The sequence below is a fragment of the Choristoneura fumiferana genome, chromosome 22 (genome assembly GCF_025370935.1).
Source record: "Choristoneura fumiferana chromosome 22, NRCan_CFum_1, whole genome shotgun sequence".
NCBI classification, from domain to species: Eukaryota; Metazoa; Arthropoda; class Insecta; order Lepidoptera; family Tortricidae; genus Choristoneura; species Choristoneura fumiferana.
The window spans coordinates 3,293,145-3,318,847 of record NC_133493.1 but is presented as its reverse complement, the minus strand read 5'-3'; the positions used below and the strand labels follow the sequence as shown (position 1 = coordinate 3,318,847).

At 42.8% G+C, this 25,703-nt stretch overlaps 2 protein-coding genes and 1 long non-coding RNA gene across 3 annotated transcripts in view; all 3 read left to right on the top strand.

Moving 5' to 3' along the window:
- The window catches only part of LOC141440176 (cell adhesion molecule Dscam1-like), a 267,224-nt gene extending 266,646 nt beyond the window's left edge, over positions 1 to 578 (top strand). The window contains exon 28 of the mRNA XM_074104637.1: positions 463 to 578. Within this exon, the coding sequence (XP_073960738.1) occupies positions 463 to 578 (116 nt within the window). The remainder of the gene's footprint in view (positions 1 to 462) is intronic.
- Positions 579 to 1,256: 678 nt separating this feature from the next.
- LOC141440175 (cell adhesion molecule Dscam1-like) overlaps positions 1,257 to 25,703 on the top strand; it is a 28,268-nt gene continuing 3,821 nt past the window's right edge. The window contains exons 1-26 of the mRNA XM_074104636.1: positions 1,257 to 1,280; positions 1,390 to 1,475; positions 3,140 to 3,291; positions 4,371 to 4,461; positions 4,784 to 5,153; positions 5,331 to 5,466; positions 5,793 to 5,912; positions 6,070 to 6,246; positions 6,652 to 6,796; positions 7,457 to 7,605; positions 8,064 to 8,229; positions 9,012 to 9,151; positions 9,806 to 9,952; positions 10,731 to 10,821; positions 11,664 to 11,746; positions 12,165 to 12,296; positions 13,177 to 13,329; positions 13,576 to 13,705; positions 14,113 to 14,273; positions 14,851 to 15,030; positions 15,310 to 15,507; positions 17,615 to 17,809; positions 21,074 to 21,231; positions 22,774 to 22,945; positions 23,376 to 23,493; positions 24,169 to 24,353. Coding sequence (XP_073960737.1) covers positions 1,257 to 1,280; positions 1,390 to 1,475; positions 3,140 to 3,291; positions 4,371 to 4,461; positions 4,784 to 5,153; positions 5,331 to 5,466; positions 5,793 to 5,912; positions 6,070 to 6,246; positions 6,652 to 6,796; positions 7,457 to 7,605; positions 8,064 to 8,229; positions 9,012 to 9,151; positions 9,806 to 9,952; positions 10,731 to 10,821; positions 11,664 to 11,746; positions 12,165 to 12,296; positions 13,177 to 13,329; positions 13,576 to 13,705; positions 14,113 to 14,273; positions 14,851 to 15,030; positions 15,310 to 15,507; positions 17,615 to 17,809; positions 21,074 to 21,231; positions 22,774 to 22,945; positions 23,376 to 23,493; positions 24,169 to 24,353 — 3,859 coding nt within the window. The remainder of the gene's footprint in view (positions 1,281 to 1,389; positions 1,476 to 3,139; positions 3,292 to 4,370; positions 4,462 to 4,783; positions 5,154 to 5,330; positions 5,467 to 5,792; positions 5,913 to 6,069; positions 6,247 to 6,651; positions 6,797 to 7,456; positions 7,606 to 8,063; positions 8,230 to 9,011; positions 9,152 to 9,805; positions 9,953 to 10,730; positions 10,822 to 11,663; positions 11,747 to 12,164; positions 12,297 to 13,176; positions 13,330 to 13,575; positions 13,706 to 14,112; positions 14,274 to 14,850; positions 15,031 to 15,309; positions 15,508 to 17,614; positions 17,810 to 21,073; positions 21,232 to 22,773; positions 22,946 to 23,375; positions 23,494 to 24,168; positions 24,354 to 25,703) is intronic.
- On the top strand, positions 19,522 to 20,573 carry LOC141440409 (uncharacterized). The gene is made up of 2 exons (XR_012452694.1): positions 19,522 to 19,723; positions 20,147 to 20,573. It is a non-coding gene; the product is annotated as an uncharacterized lncRNA (long non-coding RNA).

Genomic DNA, 25,703 nt, shown 5'->3' with positions numbered 1-25,703 from the left:
CGCTACATTCTGGATTCAATGCACGCCTCGCCGTAAATACACATTTTGCTCCCTTGTGACACAAATACTATTTCACACCTCTCCTTCAGAAAAGTAACTTTCCCTCCCTGACGAGAGGGAGCAAAGTGCAACTTTTCTGTTCAAGGCTTTTCTAAGTGTTTTATTGCAAATGCCATTTTTTGAAATTGATAATTGTAAAGCCACACCATTTTCTATGCTGGTTGTTCTTTAATAATATTTAAGAATTATTTTTTTCAGTTTATTAATGCTCGGTGTGAAAAAGTTGTATGAGCCACTCGGGAGCAAAATTATTTTCATCTTGGGCGCTAACACTTGAATCCCTCATTACGCTTAGGATTCTACTTTAGAATCCCGAGCTTCGCTACATTCTGGATTCAATTTACGCCCTCGCCGTAAATACACCATTTTGTTCCCTTGTGACACAAATAACTATTGCTTCAGGTCTGGACCGAAGAAAACGAGAGCCCCGCATCATTAATGATGGCAGTGTGGTCATCACCCAGCACTTCACGGAGAGAAACCGTCACTCCGGCGGTGACGTAAGTTATCCATACTGATATGTAAATGCGACAGTTTGTGTCTGTATGTTTGTCCGTCTTTCACGTCAAAACCAAGCGACGGATCGACGTGATTTTAGCATAGAGATAGTTTATGGGCCAGAAAGTAACATAGGCTGCTTTTTATCCCGGAAAAATGCACAGTTCCCGGGAAACAGCGCGCGCTGACCGAATTCCACGCGGGCGAAGCCGCGGGCAAAAGCTAGTTTTTCTAATAATTGAACATCATGTAATGTATTACATTTACAGCAAATATATAAATAAATTTCGTCCTTTGTCAGTCCCAATGTTGAGGATCGAAATCCAGACAAATTCCACCCAAGTTTTTAAGCACGACATCGCCTTGTCCATTTTGACATTTACGTCATTCGATAAAGGTAGACTTCCGATAGAGCAGCTCCGGCGTCACTAACGCAGTGACAGTAACGCGGCGATAGAGCGATAGTATTATGCAGTACGGAAACGTATGAACTAACGTTCGAACGCAGCGTCACTGTCGTCGGCGAAGAGACTTCCGAGTAGAGCGGCTCCGGCGTCACTAAACGCAGCGACAGTGACGCGTGCGTTCGAACGTTAGTTCATACGTTTCCGTACTGCATAATACTATCGCTCTATCGCCACGTTACTGTCGCTGCGTTAGTGACGCTGGAGCCGCTCTACTCGGAAGTCTCTTCGCCGATGACAGTGACGCTGCGTTCGAACGTTAGTTCATACGTTTCCGTACTGCATAATACTATCGCTCTATCGCCAAAATAATAAAATTTTTACTCTACATGGCAGGTGTTTCCTAATCAAAACATACATTTTGCAGATCAGCATGCAGTGCTCAGCGACTGGGGACCGCCCGCCGCAGTTTATGTGGGAAAGAGACGGAGTTGTTGTCACCACCGACTCTAGGTCAGTCTCACACAGACACTCATCAGCCGAAAGACGTCCTACCAGAGGTCTCCCAATTAGAACGCTACAATAAATGATCGCTTTCCATCTGCATCCAGCATTTGAGCGTAACTCTCAGGCCTGCATTTTAGAGCACCCTTTGTCTAGGCCACGATAGAGGTCTCATCTCACCAGGCCGTCAGTCCACCTAGTAGGAGGGCTGACAACGTTGCGTCTTCCGGTTCAATGTCACCAGTTAAGAACCTTGCCCTCCCAGTGCTTTAACTTTCCTTCCAGCGATCGTTGTGGTCTGTCGATTGGCACTTTAACTTACATACTCTTTAAACACTTCTGAACGAGGAACCTACCAAGGCCAGCGGATCTTAACCTTTTAGTTAGGAAGGACCATTTGACCAAATTTTTGTCTTGCCATGGACCACCAGCTGTTTAAAGGTAATATACGGTAAAAATTGTAAATGAAAGAACGGTTGCGACCTACCGTAAACTGCTTCAACTTTGCCCTCTGGCCCCAACATTGCCTTATTCGATTTAGAGTCGATAACTTAGCAGAATAGGTTTTAAACTTTTATCTACACGGGAATTATTATTACGGGGGAATAAAAGTTTAAAAACTAGAAGTGTGCTAGTTATCGACTCTAATCGAATCAGGCAATGTTGGGGCCAGAGGGAAAGTTGAAGCAGTTTACGGTACTTGACTGGCGCGTCGTTTTGCCAATTAGTTGTTGATGGCTTCGCGGGACCACTTCGAGTTCTTCCAGGGACCCCAGTGGTCCGCGACCACCGGTTAAGAACCGCTGTAGTATTGTCCCGTCACCATGATTTAAACTCGAATGAATTCTCAAATTCAATAAATACCTACCTAAAAATCATACTTTCCTCATATCAACATAAAACTATTGTGGGAGGCCCTCTTTCGTGCCGCGGGCCGTTGCCCGTTTGCCCTCCCCCTAAACCCGGCCCTGTTAAGACGCGAGGGATTTATTTGATTTACAATATTGGATGTATGTGTTCTATTTTTCTGTCCATCTAACAGACGGACTAAATCGGCAGGTTACAAGCAAAACTGCAAAAAAAAGATTAATGGAATATTAACCTTACGATGCTATGCATAAGTTTGATATTCCTCTTGACTTTAAGTGATAATACGTAACTTTTGCTTGTCACCACATCTTTACCAGCTTTTCTTTAGCTTGCCCTGTTTATTTATTTAATTGTTTGGGTTAAATCTTGGAACCTAAATTAGACCCAACTCCAGAGGTCCGATTTAAATTGGCATACTTATGAAAATTTGGTGATGGTGACAATACAACAATCTGATTGTGACATCTTGGTGGTCCTGCCAGGATCGTCTCCGCAGGAGGGAACTCCTCAATGGTTTATAGTACCGACTTGAAATTTGGTACGGATATGCAGTTTAGATGACATGCAAGTAGTCAACAAAATGTACAGTCAGCAAAAAAAGCTTGTATTAAAAATGAAATTTATGTAACAGTAACTTATTTTACTCATACATGAATTATACAGTCAACGTCATAAATAAGTGATCATTTTTGTACCTTGTCATTTTAATTCATGTTAGAAAAGCTATACGAAATTGTGTAGCAACTGAAAGCGTCAAGGTAGGAAAGTGATGACTTATTTATGACGTCGACTGTACGTTCCAGATACGCGCTAGGGCAGCTGATGACGTCAGACAATTCAGTAGTAGCACAGCTCAATATATCACGCGTGCGCGTTGAAGATGGCGGCCTATACTCCTGCATCGCGACAGAGGGAGAGCATTCGAGCAGTCACGAGAACAGGCTCGATGTCTATGGTGAGATTATCTATATTCTTCTTATCATCATTATTATAATCATACAAGCCGTTACCTGCGACTCCGTCCGTGTAGAATTCGGTTAGCGCTATCCTGCGGGAACTGCAATTTTTCGGGACAAAAAGAATCCTATGTCCTTCCCCGGGACTCAAACTGTATACCGAATTTCATCTAAATCGGTTCAGCGGTTTAGACGTGATGAAGTAACAAACAAACAGACTTACAAACTTTCGCATTTATAATATTAGTGGGATCAGTCGTAGCACGTCCACTGTTGGACATAGGCCTCCCCCATAAACCTCCAGTTGCTTCGGTTGGAAGCAGCCTGAATCCACCGTGACGTGATCGGGCGGCTTCAACCAGGTCATCCGGCCATTTTGTTCGTGAACGTCCTACGCTGCGGTTGCAGATCCGGGGTCTTCATTCAACAGCTCCTCGGCCTCAACGGCCATCTGTTATTATATTATTCTTATAGTACTTTTATAGTCTTGAGCCAAGATCTCAGATACGGATCAATAGCGAGTAATCGAAAAAGTTCCGCTAAAATTTGTTACCTGCGACACCTTAGAATCCTAAATGTCGATTGCCACAAATTTCCAATAAAACCAAAATCAAGCAAACAACGCTGCCTTAGGTACTCCAAACCTCTCCTGTACCAAATGTAGATATATATAACCGAAATCCAACAATTTGAAGTCAGTTAGTGACGGGTGGCCTTGCACTCTGAGAGGCCTCGCGCTTTAAAAGATTTTTGTTTTCCATTGAATTACTTCACAGGTGTGGAGGTGTGTGCAATTTTCCTCACAATGTTTTCCTTCACCGTAAAGCGCCATTATATAGCCTCGCGAAATTGCCCACACCTATCATTTCGACGATTTCTTTCAATCATACCTTGTCTTGATGGAACCTTTTCATAATCAATTACACTATGATTTCTTCGACAGATTATGAAATGTATGAAATTTGCCTGCTTCCTTATTTTATCTTACATGGGCGCTTTTGGCTCTTCAGTGCTTTGAGTGTTTCAATGAGATTGGTCAGGAAATTTGCATCGTGTAGTAAATTTTCGTATTTTCCAGGCCCACCCTACATAAGAGCATTGCCCCCAATAAAAGTACAAAGCGGCGAGTCGGTGAACCTAAGATGTCCTTTTTACGGGTATCCTATAAGGTAAGGTCTCATCCAATACCGGACCTAGGGCAAATTCACACTAACGTGCAAAAATAAATGATCTCTGCATGAAACTTCGAATATTACCAGTTGTACTCACAACTGTATGCGCTTTCCCTTACAAAGCCTCCAAACCAATTAAGTCCAACAACGTGGCGATATATAGGTACCGGCAGAACTAGCGCTGCCGTGGGGGGTGGTGGCGCGCTGCTGCTGTCTACCCTGGAATTGGCCCAATTTGCACCAAATATCTCATTCTTATCTATAATTTATCTTTAGTAAATCTCCTTGGCCTTACTTTAGATCCAAAACATTTTTTCAGTAAAATCGACTGGGAATTCAAAGGCAAGACAATAAACTCGAACCCATTCCATTCTCGCTACAAACGAAACTTTAAGCAAAAACGTAACGCCCCTACCGTCAACATAAACGGCATCTTGACACTCACCGACGTATCTAAAGAAGAAAATGGCGCTGTATTCACCTGCATTGTTACCAGCCCTTCTGGTGAAATGGCAAGGAGAGTTTTCGAGATTCAAGTTATAGAAGCACCAGTGTTGGATGATTTGCTACTAGGGAACAATCTACAGGAAGGACAGATTGTGAATGTGTACTGTAATGTCAGGAGTGGAGATTTGCCGATTCACTTTGAGTGGTTGAAGGATGGGAAGAGGATACCTAGTGGTTTGAAGGTTAGAAAATTTAGGGAATTCAGAGACCACGAAATAAGAATCCAATAAGAATCTATTTCTTATTTATAATCTACTAGAAATCATTTGAAATTATTATAAAGCAAATCGTATTAACTGATATGTTCATAGTTTTAGGTGTATAGCTCTTTGGAAATTAAATTTTGTGATCGATTTCAGGTGGTAGAAAGAAGCTCAGAACTTTTTAGCGCTTTGGTGATCAAGAAGGTGTCTTTAGAGCACTGTGGTGTGTACACGTGTGTAGCATCTAACCACGTCGCCAAAGTCAATAGATCGACGGAACTTTATATTAAAGGTAACACCGAACAACAAAGGTATCAGTCACAACTCACAAAAGTACTTATTTATTTGAAAGCACGTCTTCTGTATCTGTTGTTATTGCTTCATTACATTGGTTACATTTGTCTTCTGCTCAAACGTTTTACTCAGGCGCCCTTTTTTATCTGTAGTTAGCTATATGATATATTTTCACTAACTTCCTACCTACAAAGTTTACTGATCCTTCCTCCCACCCTTTATCTTACCTTTCATCGAATTTCCAGAAGCTTAAATGTAATTCTAGAAAGAACTGCCCTCATCAACATACAACCTGTTAAAGCTATTTCTAAAAATTAATTCCAGTGGCACCAAAGTGGCTGGAAGAGCCTTCAAACTCGTCGTTACTGCTCGGCAGAAGAGGTGCAGTATCTTGCAGTGCCAGCGGTTACCCACAGCCGCAAGTTCATTGGATGAAGAAAGATGGTAGGTTCAAATTGTGTATCGGATTTTGCAACAGTTTGTGGTCTTAATTCAAAGAGTGTCCAATTGACTGCAAGTATAATCTTAACTCTACAAAACGACACAATAATAAAGAATTTCGTAGTAAAATGGATAACGATGGCAAATCTCACTATTCCAGCGCTTTTGGGCACTTGGCAGCCAGTCCTCGAGCTAGCCGGCGGTGGTATCCTCAGCCTGCCTAATGGTACCCTGGTAATAGAGGAGGTGTCGTTGGCAGACGAGGGTTTGTACTCGTGTAACGTCGAAAACGGAGTCGGCCAGCCGCTCAGCAAGACCGTTTGGATGAGTGTTAACAGTAAGTGCATCTTATTCCACCAACTCCTTTTTTCACAGGTCAACCAGAAGAAGTTCGGGTCTTTACTTTTTGTCACCGAACTTAAAATTGGCATAAAGGGTTTTCTCTCGTATTTTGTTATCCGGGCAGCTGCTGAAGTGTGGGACCCTCTGTCTGCTTCTGTGATCCCTTAACGCTGCAATATCTATCTATCTTGAAGCTATCTTGAAATCAATGTTTATTTACTGGTCAAGCGTGTTCCATCTTTGACTGTATCTTCTATACATATACATTTTTGCATCTTGAAGAAAAAGCTTCCACTTTGTATACCTACATAAATAATATTCTACCACCTAAGGATCAATTGAAACATGAACTCATTTTCTGTGGTCATTCTTCTTTCAAACATCTGATATTAATTTTCAGAGCCAGTCCACTTCGAGTCATCATCTACCAACGTGACGTCACGGCTCGGACATTCGGTCAACTTGGTCTGCAAGCCACTTGGCGATGAGCCCATCAGGGTCAGCTGGACGCATGACGGGAATATCTTTGATTTCAGACATCACAGGCAAGTCATCCTGATTATGGTTTTGTGGGGAGAAAAACTGACTATAAAAGCGGGGACCATATTTTCTTACTCGTGGATTTGTGCTCCACCTCCACACACAAATCACAAAGACCCAACTATCACCACCACGCTACATGGACGCGTTTTGAACTCAACACAGTAGTTAATTACTTATCTCTTTTTTTTATTCGACTGGATGGCAAACGAGCAAGTGGGTCACCTGCAACACCAGGGGGATTGCAGATGCGTTGCCAACCTAGAGGTCTAATATGGGATACCTCAAGTGCCAGTAATTTCATCGGCTGTCTTACTCTCCACGCCGAAACACAACAGTGCAAGCACTACTGCTTCACGGCAGGATTAGCAAGCAAGATGGTGGTAGCAATCCGGGCGGACCTTGCACAAGGTCCTACCACCTGCAGGATGAACTCTGGTTGAGTTCTAAAAGTGTAGTTGGTGCTGTGACAGTTGGGATTTGTGTGAGACAGTGTGGAGGAGCTACATGAAGATTGAAGACGAATTAGTTACATAGACGTAGCTATCATAATCATACGGTCGCGGGTGAACAAGTTTTTTTCGCACATTCATATACCTTCAGAACGTAACGCCTGATTCAATAAATTAGTTATCCATCAGTTTAATGAATACAACTGATCACAGGGCAAAGCTCACAGAAACAAAGGCAGCGCTAGGTGTAATCAGTACAATAACCCTGCAGTACTCAGAAACAGCGGATGCGGGGTTATATCAGTGCAGAGCCAGCAACCCTTTCGGTGCTGCCAGCTTCAACGTGCATCTCACTATTTTAGGTAAGTTTTTCAAACTGGGAACTTTTGCTTTCTAGTGTTTTTTTTACAATTCAATTCATTTTATTTCCATAACAATTTAAATTGTACGAGTGTAAAATTAAAAATATTAAAAGTTAGTTTGGCCCACATCTGGCCAGTGTAAGTTTGGCATTGGAAAATAGCGGCAAATTTAAAAAATATATTTCAATTTAAAAAAACCTGTCATAATAACTTTTAACAATAGTAACCCTGTGAATTAATGGAATAAATAAATTTTATACTTGTACAGGTACCTGTCACAGAAACCCTTGTCACTGCAATTTGTTAGAACAATTGGTATGTGATCAAGGATTAAAAATCATATTGTACATATAATACGGGTCATAATTATATAACTATGTCACTCTTTCTCCCAGCCCATATTATCTCAGAGGTCGCTGTCGCTCCTAATTACTCCTAATTGTCTGTCGTCCCCACAGAGCCGCCCACCCCTCCGTCGGACCTGCGCGTGGAGTCGGTATCGTCGCGCGGCGCGGCGCTGGCGTGGCGTGACTCGCCGCGTGCGCACGCGCAGTACTACGCGCTGCAGCACGTGCCGTCGCTCTACACCATGTGGGACCATGCTGTCACTCTCAATGTTACCAGGTATAAACTTCATCACCATCATATCAGCCGTAGGACGACCACTGTTGGTCATAGCCCCATAGACCCCCACCTAGTTGCGTCGGTTGGAAGCGGCCTGCATCCACCGTGAACCCTTGGCTTTAACCAGGTCATCCATCCATTTCGTTGGTGGACATCCTACGCTGCTCTTGCCGATCCGCGGACTCCATTCGAGAACTTTTCGGCCCCAACGGCCATCTGTTCTCCTTCAAGCTAAGGCGCTAGGCTATGTCGGTGTCCCTCGTTCTTCTACGCATGAGGATATGCGTAGCTCGGAATTTCTGATTCGATCCCGTAGAGAAACCCCGAGCATAGCCCTCATAGCACGCTGAGCAGCTGAGCCTATTTATAAGGCCTATAGTGAAGCACCACATCGCAGACGTATATCCCCCTAAACTTGTTTAAATACATTTATTTAAATACCTTTGTAGCAACTCCTAGCGCCATCTTGTTGTGACAAAGAATTCAGTATAGTCGGCACTATCGAAGTTTCTCAACTCTTTGTAAGTACTCGGACGCATAAAAACAACCATCAAAATACAACTTCCGACGCTTTTCCTTCGGACTTCGGTCCCCAAATGCAGACCGTAGTCTTTACGTCAATAGCGTCATGATTACGACGGGTAAATAGAATAGCGGTCTACCAAAAAAATGTCTAATACCTACGTTAATTTTCCAAAAAATAGTTCGCACCTTCATTCCTCACTACAACATTTGCGCTAACAGTCCTTCAAGCCGGATTACAGGTACACGAAATTTTCCAGAAAAGCATCAGAACTGCGCCAAAGCTTGGAGCTTCAGAACCTTCGGCCGGCGACGGCATACGGCGTCCGGGTGGCGACTGGTAACCAGGTCGGCATCAGCTTGTACACGGCTCCTGTGCATTTCACGACTCATGAGGAAGGTGAGCTTTTCAAAATACAAAGTGTACTTGTAACTTTGTCACTTTAAACTACGTTTCAGGATCTTGAGGATCAGTTTTTAAAAGCGATACCAAAAAAAACCGTTTGCACTTCTCACACTCGTAAATTTCGTATCTGGGCATGTATAAATAAAATAAAGGTACCTAAATCTTCGGCTAAGACCAATAAAATCAGGCCTCAACAGCCACAAATATTTTGTGACTGTTGAAAAGTACGAGTAGCTGTTTGTAGCTGTTGTCAAGCGAAAAGTAGAGTGTAGGTATAACTTGTTTAACAAACATATTTTGCACTAGGCTTAGCTTTTAACCCTCGCCTATTGAGCCATATTTTAGCTGTACAGTCGAGGAAACTGAATTACGTACCAGGGCCGCAGGGTGAGACCTTTTTACTACAAATATCATATTGACATCGCATGCATTTGCCAAAGAAATCGTTACAATTTATAATGAAAAGGTTCCCTATGGTACGTGACTTAGTTTCCTCGACTGTACATTGCTTGCTACTGCGATTAACTTTGTTAGAATGTAATGTAGTAGATAGAATGATAAAAATCAAGGTCAACGTCAAGGTCAAGGTTAAAGTCAAGGTCAAGGTCAAAGACAAAGTCAAGTGGCTTTTAAATAACTTTTTTTCAGCGCCTTCTTCTCCACCCAACAACGTGCAAGTGGAAGCTACTGAGAACCCCGGCGAGCTGCGGGTATCGTGGCTGCCGCCGCTGAAGGACACTCACAACGGGGTCATAGTGGGGTACCACGTCAAAGCTGTCCCACAGGGCGGCTCAGGTCAGTTTTAACGGCTTACATCATAATTTTGACATATGTGCGCAGGAATTACTTTAAGATTTTGAAGAGCAAACATTCTATTACTGTCATCATCATCATCAAATCGTAACAATCCTAAGGCCTTAATTATTTTTCATCACACTTGCTCGTAAACAGTGTCGTAACATGCAGGCTACCTTGGTTGCAACCCCTCAAATAAAACCCTCGACCTTAATGTGCTTGTCATGAAACCCGTGGTCGGTAAAGGAGTCATTGCGCTACTAATTTTCTTGTCATGAAGCCCGCGGTCGGTAAATGAGTTTGTTCCTGCATGGCGCGCTGCTGCTCCGTGCGCGCGCTGCACACGCACGCCATGCACATGCTGCGGATTGCCAAGAGCGCAGTCAGCGGTATCGGCAATTTTTGATATAATATTAGTTTTTCTTTTACAAATATAAAATTTTACTCGCAAATGTGATGAAAAACATTGTATGTCGCACGGGCGGTACTAGAATTACGAACATCGACTCATTAAAGCCCTCAGTCTTCGACTTCGGGCTTCTAATAGACTCTCGTTCGTAATGACTTATTTACCGCCCTTAAGACACAATGCACTATAACGCACTCTAACTCACAGACGTTTTCACCGCTATTGTTTCTGTATAGGATGAAGATAGAAAGAGATGATTAATGTGATCCATGTGATCGCAAGCGCCCAGTTTGACAATTTGCCCTCTGTTCGCAGGCCTTGCAACAAGCCAAGTTGATTTAACTTATATTGTATATTTGTCTGTCACAGTGTCTGATAACAGCGATTCGAGAACGCTAAAGGTCCTACAACAATCCGGTAAACAAGAAGCGCTGCTCAGCGGACTGCTGAAAAACACTAGGTAGGTGTTAGTAACGTGGAGGAAACATTGTATGTATGTAGACTCTTTATTGCACATAAAAATAAAATAAAAATAAATACAAATACACAGAAAGGAGAGCAAAGGCAAGCTTATCCCTAAAAAGCAACGGAAGTCGGTAGGCAACGGAGAGTGATGGAAGCGTGAGTGAGGAAAGCACGATCTCAAACGCCAAACTTCGAAAGACAGACCCAATTGTGCACCCCGTAATTAAAAATTAAAACTAAGGTGGACTAGTCAGCCATATCGAGACTAGACTCTCGTTAGGAAATAAATCATAAGTTCTTTAGTCACCGTCGTTGAAACCGATGTAGAGAGGACTTTAATAATTATATATCCGTACATCCGTACTTAATTGCAGCCTTCTAGCACAAACAGTCTCTTGACTAAGCTGCGAGCAGACGAACAGATGGGCTGACAGAAGGGGCAGATTGTCCGAAACCTTGTAATTACTTTATTTTAGCACTAGCTTTTGCCCGCGGCTTCGCCCGCGTGGAATTAGGTTATCGCGCGCCGCTCCCGGGAACTGCGCATTTTTCGGGGATAAAAAGTAGCCTATTTCACTATTTCTGGCCTATCAACTCTCTCTATACCAAAAATCACATCGATTTGTCCCTCCGTTTCGTCGTGAAAGACGGACAAACATACAAACACACTTTCGCATTTATAATATTAATTGTATGGTATGGATGGATTACACCCCATCTTAATTATTTATTACCTTGCTAAGCCTTGTCAGTAGGATCGCGTGTAGCTCATTTTGACAACTGTTTATCTGCTTTCTCTGTCTTATTTGCTCATTCTGTCTCAATCAATACCTACAGGTACGCTGTGTCAGTGGCAGGATTCACCAGTGCGGGGTCGGGACCATTTTCAATACCAGTGTTTCAAGATACCAGAGAGGGAGGTAAGTTACAATGAACTGCATCATTGTATTTACTAATAATAGTAATAATAACATAATAATAATAAATAATTTTATACCAGTATTTTTTGAAAATCTAGCTGATGAACTAATTATAAGGAACATGGGCATTTCTCATCTTTGTGCACACAGTCACTTCCATGGATGTCACTACTGTGGATGTATTTTCGTTTTCTATATCCAGAAAGTAGTAATGTTTATGATGTATTCATTAATTGTATATGATACGAGAACTCATCGTAAAATTATTTTTTTTATTTTTTTTAAATCAAAGAATCTTTACATCCGCGGTAGTGTCATCCATGGAAGTGACTGTGTGCACAAAAGAGAGAAATACTTACCCATATTTTTAGGAATCCGGCTTATTAGGTATTATCGGCCTTTATGCTTGATTCCCCAGCCCCCGAGCAAGCCCCGCTGTCACCGGAGTGCGCGGCGGTGTCGCCGACGTCGCTGCGCGTGGGCTGGCAGCCGCTCGCCGCCGGCGCGGCCAGCTCTCTCGTCGGGTACACCGTGCTCTACGCCACAGAAGGTACCGTCATCGACCGACACCGAAAGACGTCCAATAGACAGTCACCTGCATCTGCATGCACTATGGCAGTCATCTGGCACAGCGGAGCGTAAATACGACATACAATATTTTTCATCACATTTGCGAGTAAATTGTATATTTGTAAAAGAACAACTAATATTCTTTCATAAATTTCCGATTGCCGATACCGCTGACTGCGCTCTTGGCAGCGCCAGCTTCCCGCCGCCCTCCTGCGGTTTACGTAAACCCTAAGGTATAGACCCTACTAGTAGAATCTTACTGCGTCATTGGCGTCGGTCTTACGAGCAACGTGCCCTGCCCACTGCCATGAGTGTGACAGACAACTCTCCAAACTGTATCAGTAACTTTGGTTCTTCTGCTGATCTCCTCACTTCTGAAGGGGCTATAACTAAAAGGTATTTCCTTTCTCCTAGAAGACATAGCAAGGGTGGGAGGCACCCATAAATTACGTCTCACCAAACTTTCCAAGCTTTCATTTAACTTAAAATGTTTATGTGTATGGTTACTAAAGGCAAACTATACATGCTCATGGCTCTGAGATTATAGCGATCGGATTGATTTCAAATACAGATCATAATATAGTTTGGATTGGAGGACTTAAAACGTCAAATTAATTGAGAACTGTTGCTCTAAAAATCTCTATATTCGAAATTGAAATTGAAAAAATGAAAATGAAAAATAATTTATTGCATAAAAAGCTTATAAACAATAGTCTACGGCTCTGGATCCTGTGCTAGGAATCCCTGCGTTACAGGATCCAGGTAGGAAATACGAGTAAGACCGATTAATATATGTGTTACATAAACTACTTACCTACTACTAAACTTGTTCTCAAGTGATTTCAATCTTGGGATTACAGAAGGAGCATGGTACAACCAGACAGCCCTGCACACAGAAATCTACCTACAAGGGCTGCTGAAGTTCACGAACTACACGATCAAGGTGGCAGGGTTCTCAAACTACGGCGCAGGGCCATTTTCGTACCCCATCGTTTGTGGTACTTTGCAAGATGGTAAGTAGATAAAACTAGACATTTTTACGCGTCGATTTCAGCAGAAAATCTCTCTGAAGTAGGTTCAAAACCGACAATGAGTTTGCGAGACCAATCTGCTACGTGGAATGGTTACGTCTAAAAACCCTTCTTCACTGGCGCCTCTGAGGCAGAATCATTTCTGTTCCAAATTGCTTACTAAGTTTTGGCTACCTATGTAGTTTTGATTATAGGTTAAGAAAATAAGTAGCTCCTGTATTTTTCTAGTACCCGGTCCTCCAGCCGACATCAAAGTGCTGGTCCTCTCAGGCTCCTCACTCCTGGTCAGCTGGAAGAAGCCCGACCATCCCAACGGAGAACTGCTATATTACACAGTCTACGTCAAACCCACTTCCAGGTTAGTTGGTTTGGAGGACAACGGATATATGGGTCTGATCATAAAAGAGACAAGACAAGTGATTAAATGACTATGACAATTTGAAATACATTGCGAGGGTTCCCTGGTCAAACCCAATAACTTGATCTAATAATTCTTAAAAAATCGAATTTTTACTTCTGCTGTCTGCATATTAATATAGTGTTCTTTTTCAACAGTCGGGTTTGACCAGGGAACCCTCGATTGCTAACTTGAGAAGTTCTGTTTTAAATTAGGATTGCCTTATATAGAATAGAGTCATATCAGATATTTATTTTTGTGTTAGAAATTGGTACTGATTGTACATGAAGGTACCACCCGGCGAATATGGAAATACAAACTCGACTTTTCGCACTGTGCTATCGGCTTCATAAGCCTAATCATTTCAGTAACGGCCCTCCTCAAACCTACCGCATTGAAGACCTGCGGACGTCAGCTGAGGTCAAAGACCTGGTCACCGGCAGGAGCTACGAAGCCTGGGTCACGGCCAGCACTAGGGCCGGCGAGGGAGCGGCGACCAGGCGGGTGTCTCATACGCCTTCGCCGAGAGGTGAGGAGATGGCGTACCATATACAACAAAAAAAGTCTTGGCATACTCGTTATCCCTAGAAAAATTTGATGTTTTGACTCAGTAGTAATTTTCTTACATTGAAATGTTCAAAACTGAAAAACTACGGTGTCTGACTGAAGCAAGCATCCCTTAGTTTTATCATAACCTTTTTGGTGGAGGAAAATATTGTGAAGTATATACAGGGTAACTCGGGAGACATAAGCAGGATTAACCCTACGGAATTCAGTAAGTTAAAACCCCTGTTCCACCTATTCCTACCAGGCTGTCTGCACTGACATGGATTTTTTCCACCTGTTCCTACTAGTAGAGATAGGTGGAACCTATTTAGACGCTCTCATTTTAGTGGGAATACGTGGAAATATTATGGCTTTTCAATCTCCAGGGGTTGCCGGGATAGTATCCCTTAAAGATAATTAAGACAGTAGGTATATCTTTCACAGTGGTAGCCGTGGTAAATCCCTCGGAAGTGATGACGATCTAGTACTAATTTTGTCTTCCGCAGTGGTGGCCGAGGTGTGATTATTATATTAACGATTATTGTTCTGAACGTTTCCAGTGGTGGCCGGGGTGGCGTCCCTGGGAGGTACAGTGTCAGTGGGCGTGGGCAGGTCGCTGCTGCTGGCGTGCGCATGCGCGGGCGCGCCGGCGCCGCGCACCGTCTGGTACCACAACCACAACATCATCACGCACCACCCGCGCTTCACCAGGAACCACGACGACAGTCTGCTCATCAACAGTAAGTCTGTTTTGATTATACACAGGTCTACCTTTCAGATATACCTTTGATCTGTCACAAGCACTTAACTTCTGGACACTGACACATCTATCAAATATTTAGTTGACATATTGTGATATTTCTATTACTTACTGTGGCAGGCAGTTGTGTTGTAGTTCAATGATTAATCACCCCATCTTCAAATGACAGTCTTCAACCGCCCCTTTCGTATAAAGAAATAACAATGGCACTGAAAATAATTCACCTAATATGTATCTTTAATAAAGTGTTCCATTCCAGACATCGACCAATCCCTAAGCGGCAACTACACCTGCCTCGCAAAGAACCTATACGGTTCAGACTCTGTGGAGTATTCGGTGACAGTGCTGCCACTACCAGAAGCGCCGGTGTTGAGGGCAACTCCGCACAAGCACTCCATTCTCGTGGAGTGGGAACAGCCTTACTACTCCGCCAATAGGAGTGGGGGGCAGAAGATTAGTAAGTTTCGGAAGACTGCAATAAACGCTATTTTATAAATTTCTTCTGTTATTTTATTTCTGACTTCTCATTTCTTATTTTTATACCTTAATTTCTTGCTTCGTTTTTTAACTTTCTCGCCGTGCTGATATGGGTCAAATCTTTGAGTCGAATTTAATACACTTCCATTGGTCACATTGATTTAAAAAAAAAAACAGAGAAAAAACTTAACAAACAAGTTTCTAATATTATTTATAAAAATTATTTTATAAATAATTTTTGGGTAATAAATACTTAAGATGCCTGCACTGGAAGTAGTTGAGTGTACAAAATGTTGAAGAAAGAATTCTACCAAAATAATTATAATTCATTAATCACACGGACCTTGCTGTTTCACTTTTTGATCCTATAAATCCCTACACTACAAAACTACACTTCATTAGAAAAATACTTAAATTACTTAATTATTATTTTAGCCGTTACCCGCGACTCCGCCCGCGTAGGATTCGATTTCCACTATCCCGCGGGAACTATGCAATTTTCCGGGATAAAAACTATCCTACGTCCTTCCCCGGGACGCAAACTATATGTATACCGATTTTCATCTAAATCGGTTCAGCCGTTCAGACGTGATGGAGTAACAAACAAATAAACAAACAGACTTACAAACTTTTGCATTTATAATATTGCCTTTATTTGCAAGCTATAATTATACTGAATGTTAATTTATTTATTTTTTTAATCCAGATTGCTGACAAATGTTATTGACATATTTAATTAAATTTGTAGTTTTTTTTTAATAATGAGTAATAATAATTTTGCAGTAATTTAATTTGACTTGTTATATAATTTGGACATGTTTTGTAACTTCAAACACAATGTAGGTACATTTTTATTTGAAATAAATTGAATTGAATTGAATATTAGCGGGATTTATTGCTTTAATTTTACGTAATCCTAAAAAGGAACTTTAACGTTTCTGCCTGTAGCTAAGCTGAACGTTATTGCTAGCAGTAGAGCGGCAAAAAATCTGGCTATCAAATGTATGCAGAATCGGTAATTTTGTATGAAGGGTGGGCCATATTTTGCGCCGCTGAGTATATTATCTTGCGTAGGTAAGTATAAAACGCAACTTGTTTCAGAATATTTCAGCAAATGGTTTAATTACTTACAACTGAATAGCCATAGCATAAAGATCGGAAGTTTCGGTTTCAAATTAAGTCATGCCATTCAAACTATGTAGGAAACATTTAACACCACAATTTAAAAAATCGCGAAAAATAAATTCAGGCGCATTCAGTCAAACATATTATGCTGAAATAATTGTGAATGTCTTAAAATTAGACACGGTATAAACTAGGTAGTGGGGCAATGGCGCTCATTGAAGGAGGCCTATGTCCAGCATATATAGGTATAGGCTGATGATCAGGGGTCGGACAAAAAGTGCCGATGACGTCAAACCACTTATAGGATGATTTCAAATAGTATTTTCATTTATCAACCTCTTTATTAAACGATATGAAATTTATTTTATTCACTGAATTCCATTGATTTATTTACGATTATTTTGTTACTTCATTAATGCTACTTTGTTACTACATGTCACACGGAAGTTTAAATAAAAACATCATCTTGTGTGCAAGATTACGTCATTTTTACGTCATCCGCACTTTTTCTCCGACCCCTGCTGCTGATGATGATATAAGACGATACATTAATCAGACGAACCAACTCGTAACAATTGGGTCCATTCCATATCGGCTCGCATAATTGTTGAAAGTCAGAATGTAATATTTGTCAGAATGTATCGTTTGTCACACTCATAAATAAAACAAATCTAACCTAACCTACAATTACTGGCACTTGAGGTATCCCATCTTAGGCCTCTAGGTTGGCAACATCTGCAATAACCCTGGCGTTTACACTAAGTATAACGTTTTAAACTTTCGTGATTTTCACTCATAGTCTAAACACCACAAACGGGACATATCACGCTAACACACACGAGTATTTTTACCTCGACGTTTCGGCCACATTACAGTGGCCGTGGTTTACTCGTGATAAGTCCCGCTTGCGAAACTTATGTGAACTTTAGCACGGCTCGTGACAATTACTGTCTTGGCTTCAGGTTACAGCCTGACTTGGAAGGTGACCAATGGCCCCTGGCAGGAGGCGTGGCCGGCGGCGCGGCCTCCCCTCTCCGTCCAGAAGCACCTACTGACGGGGCTCAAATGCGGGACCAAGTACTCAGTGCGGATCACAGCGACGAACAAAGTGGGCACGTCCCAACCAGCCTATCTAGATGTTAGCACGCTTGGAGGAGGTCAGTGTGCAGGTTCTTAAAGCGAAAAAAATTTCGGTATACCAGCAACAAGTTTGCATTTTGGAGAATGTGCGTCAGAACTAAAGCAAAGCTAAGATACAAATACAACACAGGAATAGACAAAGACAGCTCGTCGAAACGCTAAGAAATTTATACAACGCGAATGAAACTCACGTATGAAGTTCATTGATATTAATAGTAACCGCAAAAACAGAAAAAAAATAACATGGTATAAGTTTATTTTCTTACCATACAAAATTATTGACAGTTGATTGGGCAACCACTTCGTGGATATTTCTCATTTTGTGCACACAGACACAGTCACTTCCATGGATCTCACTACCATAAGTGTATCGTGTAACTTTTAATCATTTATTGTAATATTTCGAGAACTCATCAGAAGATTAAAAAATTTTGAAATACTTATTACATTCATAAAGTGTGCACGATAATAAGAAATACCTTATGTGTAAATGTACTGCACGCGTAAGCAGCCACATTTCCACACATAAAATATATGGTAAGAGAACTGCAATTGCACCATGCTGGTCTGGCAATTTCTTCCAGACCTGTATGTTTCTGTTAAAATCCTCCACTTATTGAGATCTCAAGTTAGTAATCCGCCAGTCCATAAAAAGACTACTTTCTCACCGCTATCATTGACACGTTCGCACGTAATTTCGCAGTTGTCTTTCGAAAATGTACTCTTATTATACCATATAGCCACTTGCGTGCGTTGCGTCTGTCACCATTATTTAATATGTGCGTCAAGCATACCGTTAATTACTACTTATCAGTCGCCTACAGAAGCTCTAACGGGAATGTCGATTGTTTTAATATGAAGCAGTCTTGTGAGGGCGTAATGCCAGTTATCCACTTATGTCATTTAAACTTCTTCTTTCATTCTTTTGTCTCTAATCTTGACATTATCTTATTGTACCTATTTCATGCACAACACAGTGAAACATACTACATCAGTATCATCCCAACTTGTATCTTCACTTGCATTTCACTAAGCAGCTTTACTCATAACTTGACATAAGCCTCCTCTAGTCTCAGTTCTTATCTTATCCTTGATTTTTGTTTCGTTTAGATATTATGTACTTCAGAAATAGTGTCACATAATTTTTTCAAGATCTCCGGATGGTACTTAACAATATATCTTCCCATTGAACGCCGTTTTTAATTTTTAAACTCATCGTTTCCGATCTGCTATGGTCACATTATTTATCTTAAAGTTTATTGTTGTGAAATTCACTAGGAACATTTATTAGGTATAGAAGGAATCGTATTATTGAACACATAAGCGTTGACAAAAGTTCACTAGTTCCAAAGTTAACATTTCAAGAAATCCCTTCTACAGGCATAACCAGGTAGCCTGTTATCAGCTGATGTTCATGTTAGTAAATTATATAACTTAGAAGTTAAATGTTAGTAGGTAAATAATTATTTCATACACTCGGTTTTTCTTTGCTTTTTGGCTTTTTGCCCTTTTCTCCATCCATATTTCTCCAATTGTACAATACATACATGTTTACTATTAGTGCTATAGATAATACTGATAAATATTGAATAATTTTAGGAACCGAACAACAAATTACCATTTTGACTATAGATTTTGTGACACTGACGTGTAATCAAACTATTTTTGTTGTAGTTAGCTTTCAAAGAAAACGTAGGCAACGCTAGACAAATCAGAGATTGTTAAAAAAGAAAAAATAACACCAAATGTCACTGCCACAAAATCTGTCGTTGTCAAAATGGACTACTGCTATTTACTCGCCCAAATTTTTAAATCTGTGACTGTATTTTCTTTGGCTGTCGTAGTTAATATGATTATGTGCTGGAATTGCTTCAAAAAAAAGGAGGCAAAGAAGGAAGATGAAAAAGAGGAGGAGAAGCCGAAAACTGAAGGTTACTACAGTTCATGTTGTTCATGTGTGCAGTCTGATAGAGATTATAAAGATCAATTGTGATATGGGAGTACCTGGACGGAACTAACCTTGAGATCCCATTTTTTTAAAACTAGTTTCCTATGACTTGTTGCCTTGTTTAATAAAAACCTAGGCTACCGAGCTGCACTCGGGCTACAACTAGATAATTATACTCCCCCAAAAATCGCCATACCTATAATGTAGAAAACTTCATCAAAATTGTGAGGCGATTTTGATTTCTCCGAAATAAATATACAAAAAATTTTTTTTTAATGGTATTATATGAATTGATTATCCGTCATGTCTGTATTTTTGGTCTAGGGTATCTCATAATAGAGTATTTTCAAGCAAAACTGAAATTTAATGTGATAAAAATGCTAAAGTTTCCCTATGTATTTTTCAGGACCAAGATAATTCAATACAAAACAATACGTAATAAAATGAAGATGTAAACGTAAAAAAAGAAACAATGTTAATTAGAGGACTACCAGTACATTTACATGGATGACAATTCGTGCTCAATAAAATTATTAAGGAACCACCATTCTAAGTATCTACATACTTCTATTCAAAGGAAGGAATCAAAGGAAGTACAGTCAATACCGCAGAATGAAGTAGAAAATGAGAATAAAAGGAACCAGTACCAGTACAGTACAAGCATAGGTACTACAAGCATACTATGCTTGTAGGTACTGTTAACATTAGCGTTACTAGTGGAAGCGTAGCTTAGATTTATAATCAAGATGATACACACAAGAAAGCTACTGTATGAGCTAGGTTACCAATGTCTTTTGGATGTGGTATATTAAGAATAAAATACTCTTACGTTATACAGTGTTTCAATTTTGTGTAATCTACATTTCAATCAAACAGAACACGTCCATGTCACAGAAGGCGGTCCATTTTGCATGCGTATACCGACACCATAAAATTGCCCGTAAATCGCCAATGTGATAAGGCTCTAACTAAAAGAAACCCCCCGTGACCCTATATGACCCTGTAATGTATCACTATAGGAACTTTTTTACTGGATTAATACAAACAGGGTCTTAGAGAGACTGTCCCGTGACCCAAAGACCACAGTGATGCAGATGCTTAGAAAAATATTTGTAATGTGTATAGTGTTGGGTATATTGGTGCCATGCTTAGGAGATCAGCCATCAAAGAATTGTTTTATCTTTCTCAACTCGCGTAACTTTTAGTGGATTTGTTCCCCATAAAATCATACTTATAATGAGTGAGTGGCTTAGAAGATATCTATTGCTCTGGCAACCAGCCTCACTTGAAAGTTGGTTGATCCATGTATAAAAGAAACCGTTCTCTAATGTAGTGCCGATCCCGCCGGCAACCAACGAGTGGCTGTGGAGCAACAGCTCGCACATCGTGGTGCAGCTGGCGGGCTGGGGCGACGGCGCATGCGCGTTGCGCGCGCTCGACGTGCAACACCGCCCGCGCGGCGCGCGCGCATGGCGCTCCGCCGACACACAGGTGACACCACATAGCGCCTGGCGCTCCGCCGACACACAGGTGACACCACATAGCGCCTGGCGCTCCGCCGACACACAGGTGACACCACATAGCGCCTGGCGCTCCGCCGACACACAGGTGACACCACATAGCGCCTGGCGCTCCGCCGACACACAGGTGACACCACATAGCGCCTGGCGCTCCGCCGACACACAGGTGACACCACATAGCGCCTGGCGCTCCGCCGACACACAGGTGACACCACATAGCGCCTGGCGCTCCGCCGACACACAGGTGACACCACATAGCGCCTGGCGCTCCGCCGACACACAGGTGACACCACATAGCGCCTGGCGCTCCGCCGACACACAGGTGACACCACATAGCGCCTGGCGCTCCGCCGACACACAGGTGACACCACATAGCGCCTGGCGCTCCGCCGACACACAGGTGACACCACATAGCGCCTGGCGCTCCGCCGACACACAGGTGACACCACATAGCGCCTGGCGCTCCGCCGACACACAGGTGACACCACATAGCGCCTGGCGCTCCGCCGACACACAGGTGACACCACATAGCGCCTGGCGCTCCGCCGACACACAGGTGACACCACATAGCGCCTGGCGCTCCGCCGACACACAGGTGACACCACATAGCGCCTGGCGCTCCGCCGACACACAGGTGACACCACATAGCGCCTGGCGCTCCGCCGACACACAGGTGACACCACATAGCGCCTGGCGCTCCGCCGACACACAGGTGACACCACATAGCGCCTGGCGCTCCGCCGACACACAGGTGACACCACATAGCGCCTGGCGCTCCGCCGACACACAGTTAACACCACATAGCGCCTGGCGCTCCGCCGACACACAGTTAACACCACATAGCGCATGGCGCTCCGCCCACACACAGGTAACACCACATAGCGCCTATGGCGCTCCGCCCACACACAGGTACCATTACCATCACATAGTACATATAACACGTTACCCGCTCGCATCACCAGCCAGAAGACGTCCACCATCATCATCATCATATCAGCCGAAAGACGTCTACTGGACAAAAGCTTCACCCAATCCAAAGAACTCCACGACAATGTGTTCCGCGCTACTCATATCTATCTAATTCCAGAGACCTTCACCAGATCATCGATCCATCTTGTTGGGATCCTTCCGATTCGAGGTAGCCACTCAAAAACCTTTCTCTCCAACAGTTAGGTATCTGCACTTTGCTGGGTGTGCCATTGCCACTACATCTTACACATTGCTTTGCTACATCGGCAACTCCAATTCTTCGGCGAATTTCCGTATTTCAAAGTCTTTCGCACAAAGAAGATTCGAGCATAGCTCTCTCCATAGCTCTTTGCGTGACTGAGCCTTTGAAAGAAAATGTAGATGAACGAGTGGCTGTGGAGCAACAGCTCCCATATCTACTCCAACAGCAACAGCTCCCAGTCTACCTGAAAGGCCTGCCAATACTGCGTCCTCCAGTTCGGTCCCCCAACGTTTATCTGTTCTTCGATCAATGTCAACTCATAATGTGCCCCGTGTTTTCCAGAGCTACACAGACCTGCCATCCTGGAGCTCATACTCCAATGGGTACCGGAGTGGCTCCTTCGCCATAGGGGGCCTGGTGCCTGGAACCTGGTACCAGGTGCGGGTGACTGCCACCAACGAGGCTGGCAGCGTAGCGACAGTGTACGACTACGCTACCAAGAATGAGGATGGCAGTGAGTACAATGCTTAGATCTTGAACTGAGCCTACATTGCTCTGTGTCGACTTGAGAAGCCTCATCCTTGGACGGCTAGTGAGCGTTACGGTGTCACTTCATGAACCCATGGCGTCCAAGAATGGCAACGAGGTAACTCGTTTAGCTTTTAACGGGTTTCCCCCTAGGCGAACCCCAAATGCCTGCAGTTTCCCGGAACAAGGTTGAATGCATTTCCACACAGTAAAAAAGGGCCCGTTGATATGAAAAAACCCCAACCCCATTTGAGACCCAGTGTCCCAGTACGTCATTATCGAAGACAGTTTTTAAAACAATTGAAAAAATTGCAATTAGTAATTCACTTTCACCCTGCTTCGAAGATTTTGTAGCGGCGTTGCATGGCCATTGCAGAATCGAAACTGTGGGGGAAATAAAATCATTGGATTTCCAGGTGAAGTGGGCCCGCCTTCGGAGATGCTTGACCTCAACATGTTGGTCATCATTTGCAGCTCCATTTTGTTGTTGATCTGCCTACTCAGCTGCGTCTATATTCTGGTCAAGAGACAAAGGTATGTTGGATGGATACTTTGAATTTACTTTATATGGGTACGAGTATAAAGACATTTTGCCAAAATTACGCCACAGTTTGCCATAAACCGTAGTGACGTGACGCAATTTCAGCATGTGTTGCTGGTAATTGAAATGGCTACAGGCGGCGTCGTAATCACACTGAAATTCTGTTGCGTAATTACCGCGTTCGTTATATCAGCTGAATACGTAGAAGTAGAAGAAGAGGCAGAACATCGATTACGTGTCTTCGGCGTAATGTGCTTTAGACTCTACGAGTAAGTATGGTTGTATGATGCTGTACAGGAGTAATTTAGCTTGCAACGTGGCTGTCACGCGCCTGCTACACAGGAGCCACTCGAGTATAACGTAATTTTAATGACAATGGGGGACGGGGCGGCCTGGATGGTGATTACTTATGATAGCTTAAGCCTGTTGCCCTGCCCGCGATTATTTTCCGGGATAAAAACTATCTTATGTCCTTTCCTGGGTTTCAAACTATCTATAGGCATACCGAATTTCATCTAAATCGGTTCAGCGGTTTAGACGTGAAGAGGTAACAAACAAACGACTTACAAAATTGAATAAAAATGGTCCAAATTGCTTGTTTACGTAAGCATGGAGAGATGCCTTTGGCCAGCACAAAACAGGCTGATTAAAAAAACTATTATTTCCAGAACCGGCAACTTAACAGAGTACCGGGACTCGGTAACAGTCGACAACAAGTCGGAGAGTGGTAACCTGACGGCCAATACTTCACACACCAACCTGGCGGCCCTCGGAGCGGGCAAGGATCACTCGGTCAGCGCGCAGAATAGGATCTACAGCGCGCCCGTGCATATGCGGAACAATAGTAAGCACGGTAAGAGCACTCGATCATCCCAGCCTATACACGTCCCACTGCTGGGCACAGGCCTCCTCTCAGAGGGCTTGGGCCATAGTTCCCACGCGGGCCGTTGCGGGTCGGGAACTTCACACACACCTGTTCTTCTTCACCGTAAAGCTGCGTTTCCACCAATAATGAGCGAGCTTTGCGAGCAATGTGTTGTTCAGGAACACGAAACGCTTCATTTACAGGTGCAGTTGCAGGTGGTAGGACCTTGTGCAAGGTTCACCCGGATTGCTAACACCATCTTGCTCGCTAATCCTGCCGTGAAGCAGCAGTGCTTGCACTGTTGTGTTTCGGCGTGGAGAGTAAGACAGCCGGTGAAATAACTGGCACTTGAGGTATCCCATCTTAGGCCTCTAGGTTGCTAACGCATCTGAAATACCCCTGGTGTTGCAGATGTTTATGGGCGGTGGTGATCTCTTACCATCAGGAGCCCCACTTGCTCGTTTGCCATCCAGTCAAATAAATAAAAAAATTACCTGTCCTCGCACAGCACACCTCTGGTGGAAACAGCTGAGCGGAGCGAGGCGAAGTAAGTGAAGCGTAATTAAAAAGCTCGTGGTTGGTATATTTCAAATGTGATTTCGCACATTAATTTCGAGAAACTCGTGCGAGCCCCCCGGCTCAAGCTCGGGGGGTTCAAGCCCACTTGAACCCATGAGCCTTTGCTTGAGAGGCCATACATTAAACCACTAGGGCACCACGGCTTTAAGAAGCCTTGTCAGCGTCAGCAGTGCCACGGCAGTAAGAGCACTAATCACCATTATCATTGGCGCGCATTGGGTCGGTTCGTAGGCAGTCGGTAGTTTTTTTTTGACCCACTTCCTGTGGGCTTACCTAATCTGGTGACAATACCAATAATCTAGTATTGCACCCTGGTGGTCCAGCCAGGATCGTCTTCGCAGGACGGAACTCCTCGACGGTTAATGGCATCGGCTTGAAATTTGGTACGGAAATTTTGGATGACAATGCAAGAACAGTCAGCAAGTACAGTCAGCAAAATGCTTGTATTGAAAATGTTTTTTTTACTTAGAACTTATTAACTAAAATAATTTTTTGCTCACCCGCGACCTTATGATACAGTTAGGATTAATAAAACACGCCTCAACAGTAAATAGATAAAAATTCAATGTAGTTTTTTTACGATGTTAAAAATTTATTAATATTTTGTGGGTACTTTTGTTTGAGAAAAATTTAGGTGAGTACTTAGGGAGTTACAATGACAAATTAAACGTTTGTTGTGGTTTGTTAGTCTAACAAACTTTGGTAGCATGGTGTAGGGTTGTGTTGATCTGAAGATGAGCTCTGGTTAAGTTTGAAACG